Source organism: Clytia hemisphaerica, unplaced genomic scaffold (assembly GCF_902728285.1).
Source record: "Clytia hemisphaerica strain Z4C2 unplaced genomic scaffold, Clytia hemisphaerica genome assembly, whole genome shotgun sequence".
NCBI lineage: Eukaryota > Metazoa > Cnidaria > Hydrozoa > Leptothecata > Clytiidae > Clytia > Clytia hemisphaerica.
The window spans coordinates 1,509,740-1,531,728 of NW_027103587.1; the positions used below are offsets into that span (position 1 = coordinate 1,509,740).

General features: G+C 35.2%; 2 protein-coding genes across 2 annotated transcripts in view; one reads left to right on the forward strand and one right to left on the reverse strand.

Annotated features, from left to right (window-relative positions):
- The window catches only part of LOC136801451 (RNA polymerase II-associated protein 1-like), a 32,680-nt gene extending 13,258 nt beyond the window's left edge, over positions 1 to 19,422 (forward strand). The window contains exons 14-26 of the mRNA XM_067058098.1: positions 1,649 to 1,856; positions 6,226 to 6,297; positions 7,000 to 7,074; positions 7,515 to 7,666; positions 8,343 to 8,483; positions 8,711 to 8,833; positions 9,134 to 9,297; positions 10,383 to 10,515; positions 11,129 to 11,294; positions 15,006 to 15,100; positions 16,091 to 16,181; positions 17,020 to 17,088; positions 18,636 to 19,422. Coding sequence (XP_066914199.1) covers positions 1,649 to 1,856; positions 6,226 to 6,297; positions 7,000 to 7,074; positions 7,515 to 7,666; positions 8,343 to 8,483; positions 8,711 to 8,833; positions 9,134 to 9,297; positions 10,383 to 10,515; positions 11,129 to 11,294; positions 15,006 to 15,100; positions 16,091 to 16,181; positions 17,020 to 17,088; positions 18,636 to 18,758 — 1,612 coding nt within the window. The 3' untranslated portion in view covers positions 18,759 to 19,422. The remainder of the gene's footprint in view (positions 1 to 1,648; positions 1,857 to 6,225; positions 6,298 to 6,999; positions 7,075 to 7,514; positions 7,667 to 8,342; positions 8,484 to 8,710; positions 8,834 to 9,133; positions 9,298 to 10,382; positions 10,516 to 11,128; positions 11,295 to 15,005; positions 15,101 to 16,090; positions 16,182 to 17,019; positions 17,089 to 18,635) is intronic.
- Positions 1,908 to 4,143, reverse strand: LOC136801452 (uncharacterized). The gene is made up of 2 exons (XM_067058099.1): positions 3,590 to 4,143; positions 1,908 to 2,885 (listed from the first exon to the last, which is right to left on the reverse strand). The coding sequence occupies exons 1-2, from the start codon at positions 3,695 to 3,697 to the stop codon at positions 1,923 to 1,925; spliced, it is 1,071 nt and encodes a 356-aa protein (XP_066914200.1). The 5' UTR covers positions 3,698 to 4,143; the 3' UTR covers positions 1,908 to 1,922.
- Positions 19,423 to 21,989: the final 2,567 nt, after the last annotated feature.

A 21,989-nucleotide genomic window follows, 5' to 3' on the forward strand; every position in this document is an offset into this window, starting at 1 on the left:
AATTTGCAGTCGTAAGACAACGGAGTGGAAGGCAAGAAACAACGATGGCTCGAGCAGGCATTCTACCCGAGAATGCATATTACGAAGAACTCACTCCCAATTCTGAAACAGTTAAAAGAACTACTAAAAATACAAGAGATGATACAAACGAACAAGTACAAGCAGATGACCGAGATGAAATCCCAGGATATGAATCCGAAAGTGATAATGATGACAATGAAACAATTGTGAATGGCGATTCAAATCATATTGATTCGATTTCAAGTGATGCAACCTTTTTACTTGGACGATCTTCTCGATACGGCAGAATTATTACATTTAATAAAAAATATATTGCTTAGGTTTACAAATTGTACTTTTTCATTTTGCATTTATGTATCTCGAACAAAGTCTAACTTTAACCATCGCACGTGGTTTGCATGAAGCACTGTAAACTAAACAAAAATTATCACAAGGTTACCATCGAGTTTACAATGCCTTTGTTTTGATACTCTTTTGATAGTAACCGAAGTAACAAGTTTGGTGTTAGTTATACTCCCGTTATATCTAGCCATATCAAAAAAGGTTGGCGTGATCGTGATTTAAAGAAAAATTTTGCGTGATAACGTGATTTGTAAAATATTTTTGCGTGATTGCGTGATTTGAAAGGTGACTGGGGGGGCCTCTTTGATACAACACAAAAATTTCAAAGTAAGTGGTTACACTACATTAATATCTTTAAAATTTTTGAATTTTTTTAATCAAAAATACATTAAAGAAATTAACTATTTTCTTTAAAGTCTTTTCGAAATTTTTGTATGTTGTATCAAATCTTCAATCGTTTTTTCTCAACTCATTTTCTCACTCAACAAACGACATGAGTGAAAGGAGGAAGGCTGCAGCACGTATTGTGCAAATTCTTTTGAAACGGAAATTTGAGAGGAAATATTCGAAAAAGAAAAGTCGAGCTTAAAAGGTCTTGCTGGGTACGCAAGTGGTTAAAGTTGAAGAACGAAAAAAGTGCCTACAACAACATATTTGCTGAACTTCTTCGTCAACGTGACCAAGAAGAAAAGAAGAATTCTATATCTCAGGATGAACACAGAAACTCGTGGCTGATATCCATCCATCATGTAAAATCTTTCTCTTATCCTATCTTTCACCCCTATCTCATATTAGCCATAATACGGTTTAAAAATTCCAAACGCTAGAAAATCCATTCATCGAAAAAATGTATCAGTATCATGTCGGTGCCTTTGATCTCGAGAAAAGTGAAGAAAAAAACTTTAAACTCTTTACCAAAAAAATGGTAAAGAATCTCAAGAAATGATTTCTTTTTCAAGAATTTATAGGTCTTTATTTTCTTTAAAAGAGGACTGTTACACTTGTAAATTTTTTAATCATAAAGACTTGATTAAAAAATTTCAGAAATTTTGAAATAAATTACTGTAATGTAACCACGCCTTAAAGTCGAGATATCACAATTTAACATTTTTGAAAATGGGTTCTCGTACGGTTCTTACGTCGAGAATGTATTGTTTTCTTACTAAGCCAAAAACTTAGGGAAATATTTAGGCAAAAATATTTTGAGGTTTTGCTCAACACAATAGAAGGATTCCACATGTCAAATACCTCTAACCATCTGATTAGCCCTTTAAATATTTTCCAGTGCACACTCAGACTTCAAAAACTCTCCAAAAGAAGACGAGGATAGAACTGTAAAGGATTTGGTCAACTTGCCAACGTATGGTAGCAGATGTTTTCTCAGCCAGCCTTCTCTACCTTCTTTATCGAGAGATTCTCCTGTTCTTATCCTTCAAGCATTGATGGGTATGTTAAACGAATTAACGAGTATCAATAAACAATTGCTGACTAAGGTATGCTTCCTAATTCCACTGTTTTAAAAAAATATCAGAATATACAATTGTGGTTTCTTGACGGATTTAATCTTTAATTTTTAATTTCAATTTCAATTCACTCAGTCTTGTTTTCGCGTTTTCATATCTTTCTTGCTCGATGGGTAACGCGCTACGATAATGCTCATCGTAGTTCAAAGTGGGACAATCAGAATTAAATAACTTCTTATTTCTATCTTGCTCTGCACCAAATTCTGGTTTAAGAACGATCTGAAATTTGATAAGATGTGTCGTGCAGCGCAGCATTGCATTGCAAGGGTGTCCTTCGATTCTAAAATCTGAGGAAACCTTTTCAGGATTTGGCATCGGGCGATTTCGTACGAGAATCGATTCACTATTTTCAAAAGAAACAGTGGAATCTGGTTCTTTCACTTTCTTCATGAATGTTATAAGGACGACGGTGTCCCATTCAAAGCCTGATGCCCAATTCGTGGTTGTAACCAGGATGTTTCCGTCCTTCAGAAACTGAATAGGGTTGATTAGTGATCCGGTAAAATCGTTTTTCCATTGGCTATAAACTTTGATTTTTTTATTTGTATGTTTGGAGTTGATTATTGCAAGAAGGTGATCAAAAGCTGATTTTTGTTTGGCGTCTGCGATCATGAGTATACCAGTCTTCTTATTTGGAACAACATTGACAAAAAGCTCTCCCACCGTTTGGATTTCCAATGGGGTAGTACCTGTCGGAAATAGCACAGGGGGTTTAACCAATCCAGTCTCATATCTGTACAACATTTTCTCAGCCAGTTTTTTTGAACTTCTGACAACTTCGTGGCTATTACGCATGTTGAATGATAAATTTAGAGATTTGAACTTGCTTTTCATCTCTGCATCATCAGTGAATGCATTTAAGATGCTCAAAGCATTGGGGGCAATCCACATAACCTCGACTTGTTCTGAAATTCTTGAGAGGTTCGGAGTTACAAGCCATTCGTCCAAAAACAAGGCTTTGACGTTGTAATTTTGAATAAGGTTTCCTAGGTTCGCACTCTATAGAACAGAAAAGAAAGTAAATTAAAATTCCTTACTCGTAACCTTTTCTTGCATCTTGGGGGAGGGGTGGGGGTAGGGACTCAAGCATTACACGCTTTTTTTTATAAGAAGACACTTAATAAGAATGTCCATGATGAAAATGGCCAAAAAATTAAGAATAATGCTGAGAATATCACCATCATGGAATACTACTCATGACTACTCATGCTAGGAATGCCATTTTTAGAGCATTTTCAATTATAAATTGCCAATTACCCTCAAGTAAAACATCCTTTCACAAAAATGCCATTTTATGCTTGAGACGTTTGTACTAAATGTTAAATCTAGTCTGAATTAGGATCGTCCTAACCTAAGAATGCTGTAAGAATATTTTAGGTTGATTTTCCCAAAAAAGTTTAGAATATCTATGATGAAATGGATTTACACCATTATTATAAAAAAAGCCCATTATTAAACTACCAAATAATCATTGGACCGAATTCTATATTAACAAATTCCAGCTAAATCGAAAAAGCCAATGAATTGGTCGAAACGTTACTTTAACAAGATTTACTTTCTGGGCTATACATATATTGTTGATTTAAAAATGTTTCCTCTTAACCATGAATGTTATTAGTGTGCAATTCAAGGAAGTAGAAATTCCATTGAGCTGTCAATAAAATCTGAAATCAAAAGTATAACATCTATAACGAGAACTTTACCTCATTTTGAGCAGTCATCACTTTGATACCATGGGGTTCTAAATACAATTTCAAGTGGTGATATAATAAACTTCCTTCAGTGTTATCTTTAAACAATACAACATACATAATATGCCCTCTGTAATCGTGTAATCGAGACAAGACTAACGTTTTCTGTTGCAACAAAAAGCTCTTGCCTGTACCAAAACCAGCCTCGATTATTAATTTGTTGTAACGGGACTCTCCTTCTATGAATACAGGCAGTTGATTTTGTGAGTAGAATAGAATGTTATTAACGGTAGATGCTGAATTGATACTCTCGCTTGTGTATTGGGTGTGGTTTGTTGTGGTGATCGGGCAGGGCAATGCTGTTTTGGTCTGGTGTATCGTGAAGATAATGATCTTTAAAAGACATCTTAATTGCTGCAAGGAACCGTTCGGATAAATAGAATAATGGGGCTTCTAAGGAAAAGCACTGGTGAGACTTTTCAACCATTTTGCAATGTTTGTTTGAGTGCTTATGTAGTGCTTATTTTGAAGAAAGAGGTTATCTTTCTCAATACAAAGTACAGGAACGAATGTCCAATCAACGTCCAATTGGTCACATAACCTCTCTTCGAACACTTTGACATACTTATCTAATTGAGCGAACGCTTTTTCGTTTAAAGTTCTTTTACTTTCGATACCAATGACAAGTTTCCTTTGGTAGCAGATGATGAGAAAATCAAATTCCTGATCTTCTTCGATGTTCGCAGATCTGTTAGAAAATCGACGGAATGTAAAACGACCATTTCATGAAGGATCACACGATTTTGTAATGCTTTCAGCTCATTATATAACCAGTGTTCTGTTTTCTCACCGAGCTCAGAAAGTTCTAAACTTAACAGCCACTTCAAGTTTGAGTCGCTAGCTGGATGAACCTTTGAAAGTTCGTTGATTTCTCTCTTTAGCTTCCGTCTTTTGTGATTGGCGTCATGAGCAGTGGCAAATTCTTCAAGCGCTCTGGTAAATTCGTTGGTCACGCTCTGCCATAGAGCAACATTGTGAAGTTGCTGAACAAAATTTTGCAGCTCTTCGGTAGTCTTAGGAAAATGATCTTCTTTCAAAAACATTTTCGACAAATAAAGTATACGGACTTTGAAAATCCATTCGTCGAAGGATTTCTTACAAAGCTCTCCCGTCTGTGTTGGTTGAGAGTTGACGAAATTTCTCAGCTCGTAAGTCAGCCAATACGTAGGTTGATGTTTCTCCAAGTTTGACAATGTTCTCAATAAATCTTGGTGGACATCAAACTCTAGCATGGACACATCTCGTTTTTGATGTTGTTTCGATACAAAAATAGTTGGTATGAAAATTGGTTCTTTGGATGTACTCGGATCAAACAAAAACGAATCACCGTACTCTCTTTTGAGTAAGTAGTCAGATGCCTGTCGAGGATCAGTAAATATCTGTCTATTTCCAAGGTTAAATTGAACTGATTGGCGTGTCAAAGTATCGGCGTGGTCCCTTAATATTTGGTCCTGTAACGATCTACCTGGAAGGTTCCTTTGTTGTAAAGGCCGTGGCCTCAAATTCAATACTCGTTGTTGCAAAGTTAACATACTTTCAACTTTAAACTACAACACTTTAAAATGAAAGTATGTTACACAAAACCAAAAATATCTCTCATCTCATTTTTTTTTCGATTTTGAGCTAGTATTTCTTTTTTGTGAAAATAATTTGCTATCAGATTACAAAAGAGACGATATGCGCTGACCTCACTCAAAAGATTAGCTGTCAAACAAGCTCAAACCAATAATCGTCAAATGAAAGAAAAAAAATCCACACTGCTCATCAAAATAAGTCATAATTTCTAGGAAACAAGTTTGAATGTTATTATGTGTACTGACATATATTAATAATCATCTTTCGAACGCAATTCTCAGATAAACATCGAAACGTCTGCGGGATATAACCACCTTGCTTACTCTTTATAGTTTCGAACACCTAAAACAAAATGGACTCTGAGTTTTATTGCGCCTTAAAGTACGCGTCAATTAGTTAAATTATTAATATAAATATTGACGGAAAAAAATTTATATGCACTGAAGTTTACCGCCTACTAAATTCATAAACTAATTTCTGCACAGGAACAAAATACTTCAATAAGCCTCACGCAATTAACTTGTAGAACGCGTAATAACGTGTCTATTATATGATAGCCTTGCAATGGTAGTGAAGTCTTAAAGAACCACATATTTATAGAAAATAACAGTAGTTAACTTTTAGCTATCGGACATTCTCACAAACGGACTTGTCGAATTCGGGAGTACCCCTACTATTTCTTGTAAGGATCTGCTTAATAGCACACCGCTATGCAAACTTCATAATAATTATTACTGTTAATATTTGACCGAAACTCAATTCCACAATCCTTTTCATCTTGATTCGTAATGCGTGCAAGTTATTACTTTTGTATTGTCAATAAAGTGTAATTGACTTGCAAGTGCAATTAATGCTAAGGATGATGGGATTAAAACTCGGACAAACAGTAATTTTGATGTCTATTTTTAGAATCGCTGTGGTATGCTATTCTGTTGGATTGAATGAAATATGATATTTGTAAGTACGTAGACAAAAGTATGAAAAAATGTTTGAATTCTTTTTCTTTTTTTTAGGTCAAAACATTTGTTTTATCACCCAACATGACAGCTATGTGTTCGAATTTCTTAGAGTATAATAACTACAAGGTATTGATTTTGCACATTCATTGATATAATCCCGTATAATACAAGATTTAGTCATATCAGGGCTCCATTTAAACAGTGATAAATTTGTTTTTTAACAGAATAAACACTGCGTAACTTCGTTCCAAAATTGGATATTTTAGAAATAATTTATACCACCTCTGTTGATGAGGAGGCCTTTTTTGGGGAAGGTGACCCCCCCCTGGATTTTCCATTTTACTGACCATCCTGGATTGTTGCACTCGATTGAAACCAGACTATTCTTCCAGACAACCCTGCCCGTCAAACCTCCTCAACATAAGGGATACCAAACTATTTCTGGAATAACCCAATAGCCAATTAGCCAATCGTACCTTAGTGATCATTTTTGTTCGACTAATGTCTTATTTTTCATTTTGAATCAATTTTCGCTTTGTATCAAAGTATCTATTTGATATTTATTTCTTTCAAAATCTCAATTAGCAGTGTGTCCCAAAAAAGCGAACAAACTTTTACATAAAGTAAAATCTTCAAAACTCGTTAGAATAATTAAGATAAGATTTAGGATTAATAGATATTGAATAGGTTTTGGAGATTATCATAAAATCCATCCATAAATCATGAGTATTTTACTTTATATAAAAATTTGTCTGCTTTATTTGGGACACACCGTATTTGTAAATTGAGCAGTTAAGTGGTGACACGTGACTTCTTTCCTGTTTCCAGAGATGCAGTGAATTAGTATCAACGCGTATCGAGTTATTGACTTTATGGCATTCTCTACAGTTATACCAACGTGTTGTGAGTATAAGCACAAAAGTTTGTCATACAGCCTTCATCCATCTACTAAACCTTTTAAAAACTTTCAGATCACTTTAAAATCCAATATCAAAGTTGTAGCGTTATTTTGGCCGTCAGCAAGTTTTAACATCTAATCTTTTAATGTGCGGCGATAATGTTTTGATGACATTTCTACTCATGGAACTTAAAAACCTTTGATTGTTTAAGGCTCTAGTACACGATTTTCTATAACACTTCAGAACATAAGGCTTCGATGGTCAAAGTACTAAGAACAAAAGAACATTTTAAGGATTTATAGAATCTAAAACGCCCGATTTCTTAGGAAATTGCACAAAAATAAGGACATTTTAAGAACATACCTTGGCTTAAAACTCAAAAAGTAAAATTTTGGATGTTCTTATAAAAAAACGTGTTCCATTTTAACATCATCATTTTTCTAGGTATCATTCTGTGGTATGGGTAGTACCAACCAACAATGTAATGACATCTACTTACAAATAGGCTATCGGTTGGTCAGTCTACTACAACCTGGTGACGAACAACTCGCTGTCACAATCATGAGAACAATCGCCTTCAATCCTAAGATTTTACAGTAATATTATGGAAGAAAAGTTTCAACACATCTACATGTTTTTTAGGACAACTATATAAGAACATAAGGTTTTGATGGCCAAGATGCTAAGAATAAGTTTTTAATAAAGGGGATTATGCCGAGCTTAATAACGCTGACGTCTGCATTTTTCGTAGCTGTAAGAAAATAAACACAGCAATTTCAGAGAAATTTAAATTTTTGCAACCCAGTCTCCTCAAGCTCAAGGGTTGATAGATATTGTTGTTCTTATTCACATACCATAAGGTGTGATTTAAAATTGATACTAAAATTAGTGGTCAGTTTTGGTAATGTTTTTATTTCCCGACCTAGTTTTCGGGTTAGACATTCGTACTTGCGTGAATTCCCTAAATTTTGCGTTTGTATAATTTGAATTTTTAAATCTTATATTCAGTTGATTCTTAAAGGTTTTTTTTTTGAAAGAGTGATATCGTTTGATTACTAATTAATTTTGATTCACAAGCTTTTTCAAATTGCATTGACACGGATATGAAGCAAGATTGGTCAGAAAGAGGAAAAGAAAAACAATTTTTTGCTTATATCAGCATAATTAACAATAGGCAGACACTGTCCTGATATGAAACACATGTGTCTGACATGAAACGGGAACACTTATGTAAAAATAAAACCTTTAGCGATCTCTTAACTTTTCATTTAGGACCAAGCTGTACGTCATACTGCTTTCTGAAAGCTGTTCAACTGAAACTACACAGAAAATTGAGAACCAACTGAAAAGTGGACATGAATTTTTACAACGCACTGGTTCGATGTATGAAGCGAATTTGTTCCCTAATGCAAAGTAAGTTACCCAAGAAATTCGTCAACTCGTGCTCCTAAGTTGGCCCACGGCGAATTTCGCTTACCTAGATACAAAAAAAGAAAAGTCTGAAATAAATTTTTGCAGTCCTAAGTATTGTATTTTTGTTCGTTGAATTTTCCTATCACTGAAAGATTAAAATACTATCGCCTTTGGTGGGGGATACGGAAAGATTTAACTTCATATAACGGATTGTTTGTTTCCTCTAGTGACCTGTTGAATGACGAGAAGCCTTGCGATTCGTTGCTAACGGCATCACGTGCTAACAAAATCCTGCCTTCTGATTGGATGTTCTTCCCTATTGTTCAACTCTACAATGAATCACTCAGTCTGTAAGTATTAACCCCTTGTCATTGTTTACATACAAATGTCACCGGCTGGCTGTTTTATCTATTTTACCTTTTTCTATTCGAAAAAAATTTCTATTCCAGTTAAGGCTAGGGTTAAAGTAGCTAAAGTAGGTTATATTAACTTCGTCAAACCACCTCCCCAAACCCAGTAGATCTGAGTCGATGAAAAAACATATGAATCATTTTAAATGAACAGAATAAATACATGTAATGCGAAAGTGCGAAAAGTATTAGGATTTTTATTCAAAAGTTGAATCTCTCATTTCTTGATTTTGTTTTAAGAGAGTTTTCCGGTAAAGTAATTTCGAGAGCATCGTCTGATGCATTCCGCTTGTTGCAAGATTGTTTGCAGTACATTTTACTGTTGGAAGTGACCAGACCCGCACTACTAGCAGATGTATCCGAAACGTTGCGATTGACAAGATTGATGTGTGTTTTCTTAACAGGTAAGCCCGTTATTTACCTGGCACCCCGAGATGTAGGAATATAAATCCGACATTCTAAAGCTCTGAAGGTCGGGAAAATATTAACATCTGGAAGGTTAAGATTACGGTATTTTGCAAGGCCACGCCAAGGATTTTGCAGCAGAAGGCCTAGACCCAAGTCCTCGTTTTTGTCCTCGGATTGATGGGTCAAATCGAAATATCTTACGAGTAAGGGTAGTTGAACCCGTTTGGGATGCGACACATCAAAGGCCGACTATCTTTCCTCTCCGATGGGAAAATGGCCCGCTCCTTTAAAGCTTTAGCGTGGGTAGCCACCGATCCGCCTTGGGAATATCAGTTAAATCAGTTGTCCCTATACTTGATTTTTAAGCACTCCCAGACCATGTTCAAAGTTTTGTATCGCTCCGAAACGAAACGTCCCCAAATACTGTTTTTTCCAAAAGTTTCAAAGCAAAACAAATTTCGAAACGCTTTCGTTCCACTATTTTCATCGAAATGCAACTGCTCCTAAACGTTTTGAAACCAGTTTGAACACTTCCTATTCGTAACAAACACCATACCAGAGTAATAGGAGAACGCAACGTCTGAACCTGGTCTATTCCATCTACCATTTGTCATATCACGGAAAGTTGTCTGATACATTCTGAATCATTTAATCCCTCACCCGTCGCGCACACACTACACTAATTAAGGAAGGAGTATCAGAGTTGGATAATAGTCTGGCACTGATACACCAAAAAGAATTCATTGAGTGTAAAGCCATGAAGGGACTAGGAGAGGATATTCAACCTTTCTCAATCAAGAAATAGTGAAGTCTAAAGATTAGCGGGCTAATAAAAGCAAACAAAATATGTTTATTTTGTGCGTGAGTCTGAGAAACAAGACGATCACATTGGAAACTTATCGTGGCTTGAATCAGGAGATTTACGTTTGGCTACGTTTCGAGAGATTCTTCTTCCATCATCGGGCAAGGTGGGGGATGTTTTCTCTACTATTTGTACAAAGACTTTCATTCTGATTAATCATTATTATCAAGTTTACTTACAAGGCGATATCGAATTTACGTTTTCTTTTTTCTTTTCCAGAGGGAGACTTGTACAGTGAGGAGACGGTTCGTGACCTGTTGACCTCCTTATTGGCTGTTTACTCATCAAATGCATTCCTATCTTACTTGAATTTGGAAGAAAAAATCCCTGGTATCACGTCTTTCTACGATATGTAAGGCTTCTTTGTTTTCGTTTAGTATCAAGGTTGTTTTTTTATGTAACATCTTTAGCTAAGCTGTTTTTTGGCAAATGCCCCCCCCCCCAGCAGAGGTTTTTCAAAGGGGCGCCGAAATTCAAAGGGTGCAAGAAGACGCCTCTAAATTACTAATTTCGGCGCCCCTTTGCTCTTTTACACCTTAGATATGGCAGTTTTCGGCAAAAAGAGAGAAAATACCCAAAAATTTTCGTGCTCGCTTCGCTCGCGTTATTTTTTACAAAATATTTAATTTTCATAGGGGGCGCCAAAATCAAGATCTTCTAAAATTGTCTCCCCAGTTTGCCACGCTACTGACCCTCCCCTTCTTATTAGGACCCCATTATCCGTTTGCTTACTTTTTGCAAAAAGATTGTCAGCGATCACAAGCTGAATTGCTCTAAAAATAGCCTGTTTTCGCCTTTAAATTAACTTATTATGGGTTTTTAGAGGTACAATTTCGAACTCCCTACTATTCGGGATCTTAGAGTAAGGCTTTTTAGCAATAATTTCAGCCTCATACGTATATCTTAAAATATTGTTTATCTGAATAACACAAATTACATACTTCATTGAATCAATTTTTCTTCAGATATAAGAGTTTGATCGAGCAATATCTGTCGGCATCGTACGGTGATTCGTTGTTCGCCAACGTCTTACTGTTCCCGACGCAATTATGTCATGACGTCAAATACAGAAGAATTCTTTGGACTGAACATTCTTCTATACTTCGTGTCTTTCCTACGCCCCTGAATAAAGTGAGTTGAATCTTTCGTACGCCCTTGAGTTGAATCTTTCGTACGCCCCTGAATAAGGTGAGTTGAATCTTTCCTACGCCCCTGAATAAGGTGAGTTGAATCTTTCGTACGCCCCTGAATAAGGTGAGTTGAATCTTTCGTACGCCCCTGAATAAGGTGAGTTGAATCTTTCGTACGCCCTTGAGTTGAATCTTTCGTATCCCCTTGGATAAGGTGAGTTGGTTGTGTTTTTAATTGATCAGTAGTATTTTCAACACATCTTATTCGTTTTTGCCTTCAAAATCATGTTCGTTTATCAATCAATCAAGCAAAGCAAGATTTTTGGTGATGGGGTTGATTGACGTCAATATCATTTCAGTGAATATAAATAATATTGTACGCAAGATTATAAACTTTGTTTTCTTATTCAAAATTATGACAAACATTGAATAAAAAGGTTCAAACCACAAAATAAGTTGAAGGGTTTTTCGAATCTGAATCATATCCCTGATAACAAAAACATTTCAGGGACGCGCGCAGCCCAATGTCTTACCCCCTGGAACCCAATAGTATCCTGAGAAATGAGGGTATAAGAATTTCCTTGGAAAAAAACTTTCAACTGAACACATTATCATATCATTTATACCAACCACTTGTTTCTATTTTTTTGTTGGTTTGTATAGAAGATGGATTTGGCCAGTAATGTTGGCACCTGGGTTTTCCATCTAAGCTCAATCAGGGTATTTTACCAAAGTGGTGAATTCCCCTGTAACCGACATGCTCCAAATATTTTCCAAACTTTGATTTTTGAGGAAGATCATCAAACATCTTCCTCAAAAATCAATGTTTGGAAAATATTTGGAACATGTCGGTTACAGGGGAATTCACCACTCAGAAGGATACACGCTTTTTTAAGAACAAACTATATAAGAACATAAAGCTTCGGTGGCCAAAATGTTAAGAACAAGTTAAGAACGTTTTAAGGCTTTGAGTATAAAACACCCAATTTCTTAGGAAAATTAACAAAAATGCTCAGAAAATGGAGAAAATGGAGAAAATGTAAGAACATTTTAAGAACATTTTTAGGCCTAAAGCTCAAAAAGTTCAGAACATCCAAAGTCTTAAAGAATGTTGAATGTTTTTATAAAAAAACGTGTAATGCAAAAGGTTAACAATGTATTACATAAGGTGGTTGCTAGTGTTTTTGCACTTTTTTAATAATCATTTTGATTGCTCGAAAACGATTTTGGACAATCGCCAAATGTCTCCTTTTGTTGGTTGAAAACCCAATTGCTCTTAAATTGTATTTGGTTTTTGTACTTAAATTTAGAACTACATTTCAGTGATTTAGATACTGCAAGGTTATAGAGCTTTTTGTTTGACAAATGAATTTAATTGTTTTTGATAGCTTTAACCACCAACAAAGTCGAATTTATTTCTGAAATCAATTTAATTCTGAAGACAAAAATAACCGACTTTTGACCGCATATAGTTTATAACATAAATTTGGGCACCTGGGTTAGTAATTAACTTTGAGGGTGTTTTGATTATTTGTTTTGTACACCTACGAAGAGTTTGTTGAAAATTTTCGTAATTGGTCGATTTTCTCTGCTGTAATTGCTCCGAGTTATAGCTAAAAACTAGTTCCTTTTTTAAATGAGAATTGTATCGATATTTTGTTGACAGCTGAGCACTGTTAATGTGACGATCAAAAAATCCCATTTCTATTCCCCTGTTCTGTTCAGCTTATATCCATTGCATCAAAACATCAAACAGTCAGTTCGTACACAGCCTCTTTCTTTCACTGTTTAGTCCGTGCGCAATACAAGTATGTACAGCCTTTCAAATTCACCTCATATTCAAGACTTCATCCGACCGCTATTTCCATCTGCGCCCATATGCTTTTTCGCTGTTTGGTTCTTAAACCTCCTTATATGATATAGGGGGTGCATATCGTGTATAAAGTTCCCGTCCGAGATTTAAACCCCAAATTTTCTTGAAAAGGTTTACAAATCCAATGATTGTATTAACAGTCTTGTAATAACAGTCATTCAAATTTTTAATTCAAATTTAATGAAGTTTAAAGATCTCTCGTTTAAAACTTACTGCTCGAGTTTCTAAAACTCTAAAACACAAAGACGAGGGAAACTGTCTGACGAGAATTTTATACACGATATGCATCCCCTAAAACAAAACATATCAGGGGGATGCGCGCAGCCTATTCATGTTCCGGACCTATATCATCTAAATGACTCCGTACCTTGAAGAAACACTTCTCCAAAATTTTGCGTTTTCAAGCTTAGATTCGTAGAAGTCTCTTTGAAATCAGGGTTTTGGTTTGGTGGATCTTTTGATAAGGTATCGGTAGAAAATGTGTCGAAATTTTTTACCTAATGATTTTTGGCATATTTTCGTCAGAAATTGAATACTATAACGCTAATTTTTTTATTAGTGTGCTACTTAACCCTATTCTATTAGCCCCAGGGGGGGGGGGGTCGAATCTACCACGCTCGTATTCTTTTGTTCATGCCTCGGAGAAAAATTTTGAAATGGCTTGAAACTTTCTGACTTTTAATAAAATCTTATTAAGAGTATTTTGTGCAAATCGCCAAAATCGTTTAAAACTCAAAATTTTAAATTTGCGATAACTTCTGAAGTATTAATCCAATCGTATTCAAATATTGACAGGTGATAGGTATTAACAATGTAATTTAAAAAAAGTTTAAAAACAAATTTGAAGATGATGACGTCATTATTTATGACGTCATCAATTTTTGAAAATTGTACTCATTTTCAGCATCGCTTTTAACTAAAAATCTTAATGAAAAATGCAAAACCGGTAATAATCTCAATATCTTTATTGCTTCGACAGTGAGAGACATTTTTGTAAACAATACATTTTTGCTTTTTTCCGACAGAAGGAAATTTTGTGATGACGTCATCGCTTTTTGGATGACGACATGAAAAATTTTTTCTTCTTGGAAGTTTGTGTCATGATGGAGAACATCTGTACCAATTTTCATTGCCATAGCTTTCTAGATCAAAAATAATAGGGTGGTAGATTCTACCCCCGCCCTGGGGCTACAAAAATAAAAAAAGGTTGGAGTTGGGTTAAGGCAAATGATTGCAACAGAAACTAATGGAAATGCAGTAATTTGCGTTTTTCAGGCTAATTTTTCTAAAATACCGATGACATTAAAAATTGTTCGGCAAAACTATTTGTCGCTTACCGAGGAATCTTTTCACCGACGAATTTTCAACACCGATAAGGTAGTTTGCATTCGCTTCTAGCAGAATTACACTTCAGACCATACGCGGTTTGCAATCAATCTATTTAGTTTGTTCCCCACTCAGTCCTTCGTTTTATGCTGTCTTAGGCTAACGGCGTAGGTTGTTTAACTGCCACACACAGCCTTCGTTTTTGTGATTGAACGAAATAGTTGGTGTCGAAGATTGATCATAAATACACCTTATTCAATCAAAACTTTTTCCAGGATTGAGCATGATATTTGCTTAGTAAGCCAATGCAATGACAATGATCAGTTATTTGACGTCACTCGCACCTTTAGTAAACTAGTAACCCTCTTTGGGGTAGCTTTAGACACAAGAATTTGATAATTTTTTTCGTAATCTCTAACCAAATTTGACTAAATTTCGATAGAAGCACGAAGATAATTTTCATCGTAGATACAAGGGTGATTTCACTCGGAATATTATTTTTTCTTTGTTAAGGTCGTGTTGAACATCAAGAGTTTCTTGGCATCGGAAAGTGAAAACATGGAAATGATACGATTATACTATCGCACCTTTATCGCCAAGCGGTTGAGGTAAGTGATTGAACCTGCAAGCCCATGGAGTTTCTTCCTGAGTGCTAACTAGCATAACGGTTACTTCTCCTTTATTTTAAGGGACTAAAAGAATGCCTTTAAAAAGGGGTGGTGTTTCTACGAAGGGTCTTTTCAGACCCTGATATCCAAACCCTAAAAAATTTATTGCTGTTATCGTGATCATTTCTCAAGCAAGAAGGAGTGAAAGCTTAATATTTGCGCCGCATTTAGAATGGCGGATTGTATCTAGCATTTTCTCATTTTTTCGTGCGACAATTTTTTTCAAAATCTGGCGATTGATTTTACGTTCAATCTGGCGTTTGTGTGAAAACCACGCTGGTCGTGGCTTCATTTCCCACCCAAGAGTTTCGGATTATCACCGTTTTATTGTTGAAAATTATTCCCAAGATCAGATATTTTTCTCAATCTCCAGAATAAAAAGAAGAGGTTTTCCCTTCAGTAAAATACCGGTAGTTGAGAAATATTAACGCAGTCAAAGTAGCTACACGCTTTTTTTTAATAAGAATACACTTTATAAGAAAGTCCATGATGAAAATGGCCAAAAAACTAAGAAAATACTAAGAATATCACCATCATGGTATTTTGCTACTAAAGCTAAGAATGCCATTTTAAGAGCATTTTCAATTATAATTTATCAATTATCCCCAAGTTAGGCTCACTCCTTTTATTAAAGTGCCATTTTATGTTTGAGACGTATGTACTAAATGTTAAATCTAGTATGAATTAGGATCCTAACTTAAGAATGTGCTGTAAGAATATTTTAGGATGATTTTCCCAAAAAAGTTAAGAATATCCATGATGAAATGGATTCACACCATTCTTATAAAAAAAAGCGTGTATTCATCTTATAAAAGACTGATGAATATGAAATATGTTTTCATAGAAACCCGTACTTTTATACACTCTTTCGTTTAAATTTAAGTTTTAGTCAGGTAGCTTACAATTGAATATATACACTTCTGTTTTCAGCAAAAGTTGGTGTCCCTTATTCTATGTTATCGCAATTCACCACTTGGTACAATTCATTTTCAATGCTCAAACCAGCGATGAAACTCCAAAGGTAACATTTCTAGCAAGACACCTCGACATATCTTTATTCCTAAAAATTTACCAGTTTTTTTAAAGAGTACTGTAGTGTACATGGTGTCCTCCAGGTTTTTTCAGGTCCCCCATCTGAACCACCATCAAAACCCCATTTCGTCTTCTACCCCCGCCTATCTAACTTATGCAATTTCTACCCCCACTTCCCGTAAAATATCCTAAAATCCCATTTGCATTAGTCCCCCTCCCCATCAAGGTGAAAATATTCACTTCCCCTCCAGGACAAAAGTTGATTCCTCATTTTCCTGGGGGGGGGTCCCATGGTAGTGCATAAATGAGGGAAGAGTTTATCAGATCTCAGTATCCCAGTTAAATTGTGTCACTTTCTTGTTAGAAATTTCTTTTTAAAAATCTGTTCTCTGGCTTCAAAGTTAACAAGGTTATCTTTAATGGAGATCAACTTTTGGACCTACCTGAAGGAGGGGGGGGGGTCCTATAGATTAACCTTTGTATGTTCATTCGTCCGTCCGTCCTTCCGTTAGTTGCAAGTTTTTATCGGAATTGGATCATTCCATTTTTCTAATTTTTTTATACAGTGATGCAATAATGGTAATGCTCAAATGTTCCTGGAGCCAGATTTTTGAAAGAGACAAAATTTCCCGGTCGCCAAATCCTGATATGTGCCGAAAAAATTTCTTGGGATCTTATCTAAATTTTATCATTAGCTGTTTCTGATCTTTTGTACAACGATGTACATCATTACCGCACAAAATGTGTATGAACATAGTATGAATGAATGAGGAATACCTCTACTAGTTCTACAATTTGAATTTCAATTGTTTAATTCCAATTTTTAGGATGAGACAGAAGAGATTTTAAAAGAACGTAGATCTATGTTAAATGGTATTCTTACTCTTCAAGACACGGTATGTTGTATCTGGTTGTATGTTCCTTTAAGTAATCTTGAGATCGTTTTATGGAAGATTCTTTTTGTTGATTCTGTAGATTCGAGAAATTCATCCAGAACCGACCAGATCAATTTGACGGAAACGCGCCCGAAAATATGTCATCATTAATACCAAATATCTTAAGAATTTCAAATTTTGATTTACCTTTACTTTGAAATTCTGCGAGCGTTATTTTTAAACGACATTTATACGCATAAAACTCATTTAAGATGCACCTCTCTATTGGTCAAATTTATTTGAGAAATTTTAAGGGGAATACTTTATGGCCTTGTTGTCATAAGACGGGTTAAAGACACTAGCATTTGATTGGGGTCGATATGAGCTGAGTTTGATTACTGTAAAAAGTTTAAGGGAAAGATAAGCCTCTTGCAGACTCTACAGTAGAGTTAACTTTTTAAAAAACTTTTCCTTCGACAGAAGCTTTCTGCACTAAGACCCTATATGAGATAACAACTTTCGGAAGTTTGGAATAATAGGACAATATCAAAATTTGCGAAAAATAAACTTCGACTTGTAATAAATATATGATTGTTGATAACAAATTAAGTAAGAGTTGATTAGATAATATTAGCACTCTTTTCTGATCAATGACGTCACTGCTTTGGGGTGGGGTCAGTAAATGATGATGTCGATCTTCAATTTTACATTGCACAAGTTTCCTCTAAACTAGAATATGACAAGGTCGGGTATCCCAAGTCATAGCCTTGATATCCATGTTGTGAAATTATTTTTTTAGCGCTTACCAGTTCGGCAAGTTGCATAGAATGACAGCGCTGCAAATTTCCGTAACGTTGCGATTTTTCGCGACGCTTCCACGGGCTGCGTAACAGGTGCGTTGCTTTTCTACGCAATGCTTCCAATCGAAGCCTGTGATTGAAAATTATGAATAACCGAGCATTTTTCATTAAATCACAAGCAAAATCAGGCAAAATCTCGCTCTTATGAACAAATTAGCGCTTTTTTGAATAAAGTAGCCTTACTGCCAAGGATGATTGTGAAAAATTTCTTGGTAGGAAATTTAAATCCTAGGGTAAAGAATTTACTTTGGGAATGGTCTACAAAATGCACATGATTTTGTTTTGAGACTCCGTTTGTCACCCTGTGAGCCCGTTCTTGGTTCAAAAGCAAGCGTTGTCAAATTTGACAGCGGAAAAGCTGCGATATTTGACAACGCTGCGGAATTCGACAACGCTAAAGTTGCGGCATTTCGCAGCGCTGTCATTCTATGCAATCTCCCGAACTATTACGTACTTTGCCGATTCAATTACTGCGCAAAGCTGAAAATTTTACGACCATCTAGGTAAACCAAACTGTAAATAGCAAAAATAAAAAGGATAGAATACAGCTAGGATATCCAGGCTTGCCAAATCATTATCAAATGAATTTTTACTTCAAGATCGATTTTCATTTCCGATAAAGTTTAATTCAGGTCGATTTCTATCAATACTTTGAAGAGAAAAGAGATTGAAATCTCATACTGATTTATATTTTATCATTTTCCCTAGGAATTGCGAGATGACGTGATTTATTACAAATTTTACGATGTCCACTCCAAACAATCGTGGATCGAGAGATTCACTCAACTACCACCTTCAAGAGAAAAGTTTCTACGAGACCTAAAAAGTTGACCTGAAATCATCTAATGAAAAGTTGGGATGGAGGAACGTGAAAAATTGTTGAGGTATTCTATCTTATACATTACTAATAGATAAGATTCTCGAAAATCTACCAAATGTATAGATTTTTGGATGACATTTACACCATACAAAAACCTTTGGACATTGCTTTTGTTGTTAATTATTTTTTTTATCAAACCAAAAACTTAAAGAAAATGCATTATCTGTCTATATGGCTAAGAAGTCTTTTCGGGAATTTATTGGCTGTTGAATTCGACAGTTTTGAATTATATTCGCTGGAGGGGAACTCAAGTTTTTGGAATCATGATACGAGAAAGCAATTGACCCTGAAAAGGACCTTTATTGATTATATGAACACATTGATAAAGAAAACAACTTCAATCGATCGATCAATAACATAATTATAAAGAACACAATATTCTGTTAACGACTGATCTAATAACCGTTAGTGAATATACACCGCATGGAAGGATGATGGTGATGGTAGATGGTTAATGAAGAAAACGTGCACAAACAATAGACTAGTAATGAGTTCCTTATAAACAGATACAATTGATAAGAAAACATGTCCTTGGGGGCTTTAACTGGACCTTGGTATTCTATTATCTACTTTTACCAGAATGTAATTATCTGAAGAAAGATATGGTGAAAAGATAATATTAATTCAGGCTGACTTTTCTACGTTTCCTCGTTTCCATTTGACTCGAGAAAAAACAAACCCTAAAGTTTCTACATTCGTAGTGTTTGTACTTTGTAATTGCAACACCCCCTTTGCAGAAACAAGGGTACTGGCAACTGGTACCTAGAAATGTTCTTATATCCAGGGCTATCAACTCAACTAGGGCTCACCAAAATTTATTCGTGTTTTTAGGCAAATTTGAACGTCAAATACAAAAATTTTTCCCATGGGTCAAATTTTTCAGGGGTGACGTCAAATAGATTTATCAACCCATTCGGCACCTGAATCCCTATGGGGTTCTAGAAGCCCGAAGGGTTAGATATCGTGCTTTTGCTAAAAGTTCTGCCGTGGTTAGGAAATCCTACCTATGTCACGTGATATTACAATTCAATTTCAGCACTTGACCAATCAGAAGCTACGCGGAATTTTGAAAACAATAAAAACTTTTTTTTGACTCTGAAAATTTAAACCCTGAAATTTTCATTCAAAGTTACCGTGTGCTTTGTATTTAAAGTTGGTCGGTTGCTAATGTTTTGATATTGAATAACTTACTAATTTTGTTTTTATAAACGAGAAATCGAGCACCTTTCTTTCCTTCTTCCCTCTTCCACCTCTGCGCATCCAAGGAAGGAAACCTACTATATGCAATTTTATTTTAGTTTTATCGAGACTCGGTTTTATCAACAATATCTACAAAAAAGCTCAGTAGATACTACCTGCGAAGGCAATATATTTATATCGTATCGGTAATTCGTCCAAGGTGTAAAGGACATCCTAAAACCATTAAATAGGGCAAACATTACTATACCTTAAGGGAAGAAATTTTCGCGAGAAGAAATTTTCGCGGAAGAAATATTCGCGGAATTTAATTTCGCGAATTTGGGTGTAATTCGCGAAATTAAATTCCGCGAAATTGGTTTTTTTTTTATTTTTTTTTTATTTTGTTGTTTTTGACCAGGTATTACCAAAAAAGATGGACACGATTGATTTTTAAGCATTATAAGGTGTATTTTATCAAATATAAACAAATATAAACACCTCCGTGATGCTTCAAAGTTAATCTTAGTTGATAAATTCTTCTCAATCGCGAAATTAAATTCCGTGAAACTTTTAAAATCGGCTCATTCGCGAAATTAAATTCCGCGAAATTTGCCATTTTGAAACTCTGATTCGCGAAATTAAATTCCGCGAAAATTTCTTCTCGCGAAAAATTCTTCCCTTAAGGTATATGATTTAAAGATATCTAGGAATATCTTTAGGATTTCCCTTAGACCTTTAGGATTTCCCTTAGACATTAAATTGTAGACGAAAAGATCCTATAATGATACAGAGCACACTGAGCTGAATTGTGATATAGAAACAGTTTTTACCTTTTATCTTTGCCAGGGACATTTTTTTGTTAGATCAAAGTGTTGCGGTTTTGGTATATATGTCTTACGCTACAATAATATGTTCTTTATTTTGGTTTGATAGTAATAATTTGCTGCTACAGTGGGTCTCCAGTGGGTTCGATTTAAGGAAATTTCGAATTATGGAGTAAGGTTTAAAAGGCATTGTTAACTGAGGGTAAGAGAAAACTTATCCGAGTTATAGAGGTTCGAGTTGAGGACTGAGGAGGACTCTATTCCGATAACATCTAGTCAATCAATGTGCTTATAATAAACTAATTTTGCGATTTGTAATTTGACCCAGTCAAGAGTAATTGGATAAATAAAATATCAGGTGAAAAATATCAACTGTTTTGAAATATAGACGACGAAAGGCTAAAATGTTAATGAACCACACTACAGGCAGGAGGAAATGGCTAGACTTTAAAGTACTACAGATTTTTATTCCCCTTGACATCATCTCTATAGAAATCATACGATTTAAGGTGAAGAAACATTAATTAACATAAAGAATTCCAATCTTAAACCCAATTTGTTGATCTGTCAGTAAAAAGTAATCAAGGTATTTGACAAATGTGTTTTTAATAATAGGTAGTCACCTTAACGAGTACGAAACGATTCTCGTGTTTCGGCTTGATTTATATATTGCATAATTCCAACATTTTCCCTTTCTTCTACCCTCTTAAAATTCCTCCTTGAGGCCACGTTTGTTAATTTGCACTACTGATTAACTGTATGATATGTCAGCGAATTCTTCGCCCACTAATAACTGAAATTTTTTTACAATCTCCTTTACGAGAATGAAGCCTTTCTATTGGTTACAAATGATGTAATGTATCTGTCCAAAAAATGTGGAGTCCGCGAAAGGTCCCTTGAGGCCACGCTTTGTAATTTGCACTGCAGATTAACTGTTTTAAATGTCAGCAAAATTTTGACTGAAAACTTTTCATACGAGGATGAAGTCTTTCTATTGGTTACAAATGATGTAATGTAGATTTCCAAAAAATGTGGGTTCTTTGTGGCCACGTTTGTTAATTTGCGCTGCAGATTAACTGCATGATACACGTTTTTGTTTTTAAGAAACACACTTTTAAGAAACATGAGGCACAGAATGCCTAAAATTAAGAAACATGCTGAGGCTGAGAATGAGAAAAT

Bases quoted from the DNA above. Each gene is read 5' to 3' on its own strand.
- LOC136801452 (XM_067058099.1), bottom strand. From the start codon at position 3,697: ATGTATGTTGTATTGTTTAAAGATAACACTGAAGGAAGTTTATTATAT. The intron at 2,886-3,589 runs GTAAAGTTCTCG...TCTGTTCTATAG, and splicing joins TGATGACTGCTCAAAATGAG to AGTGCGAACCTAGGAAACCT.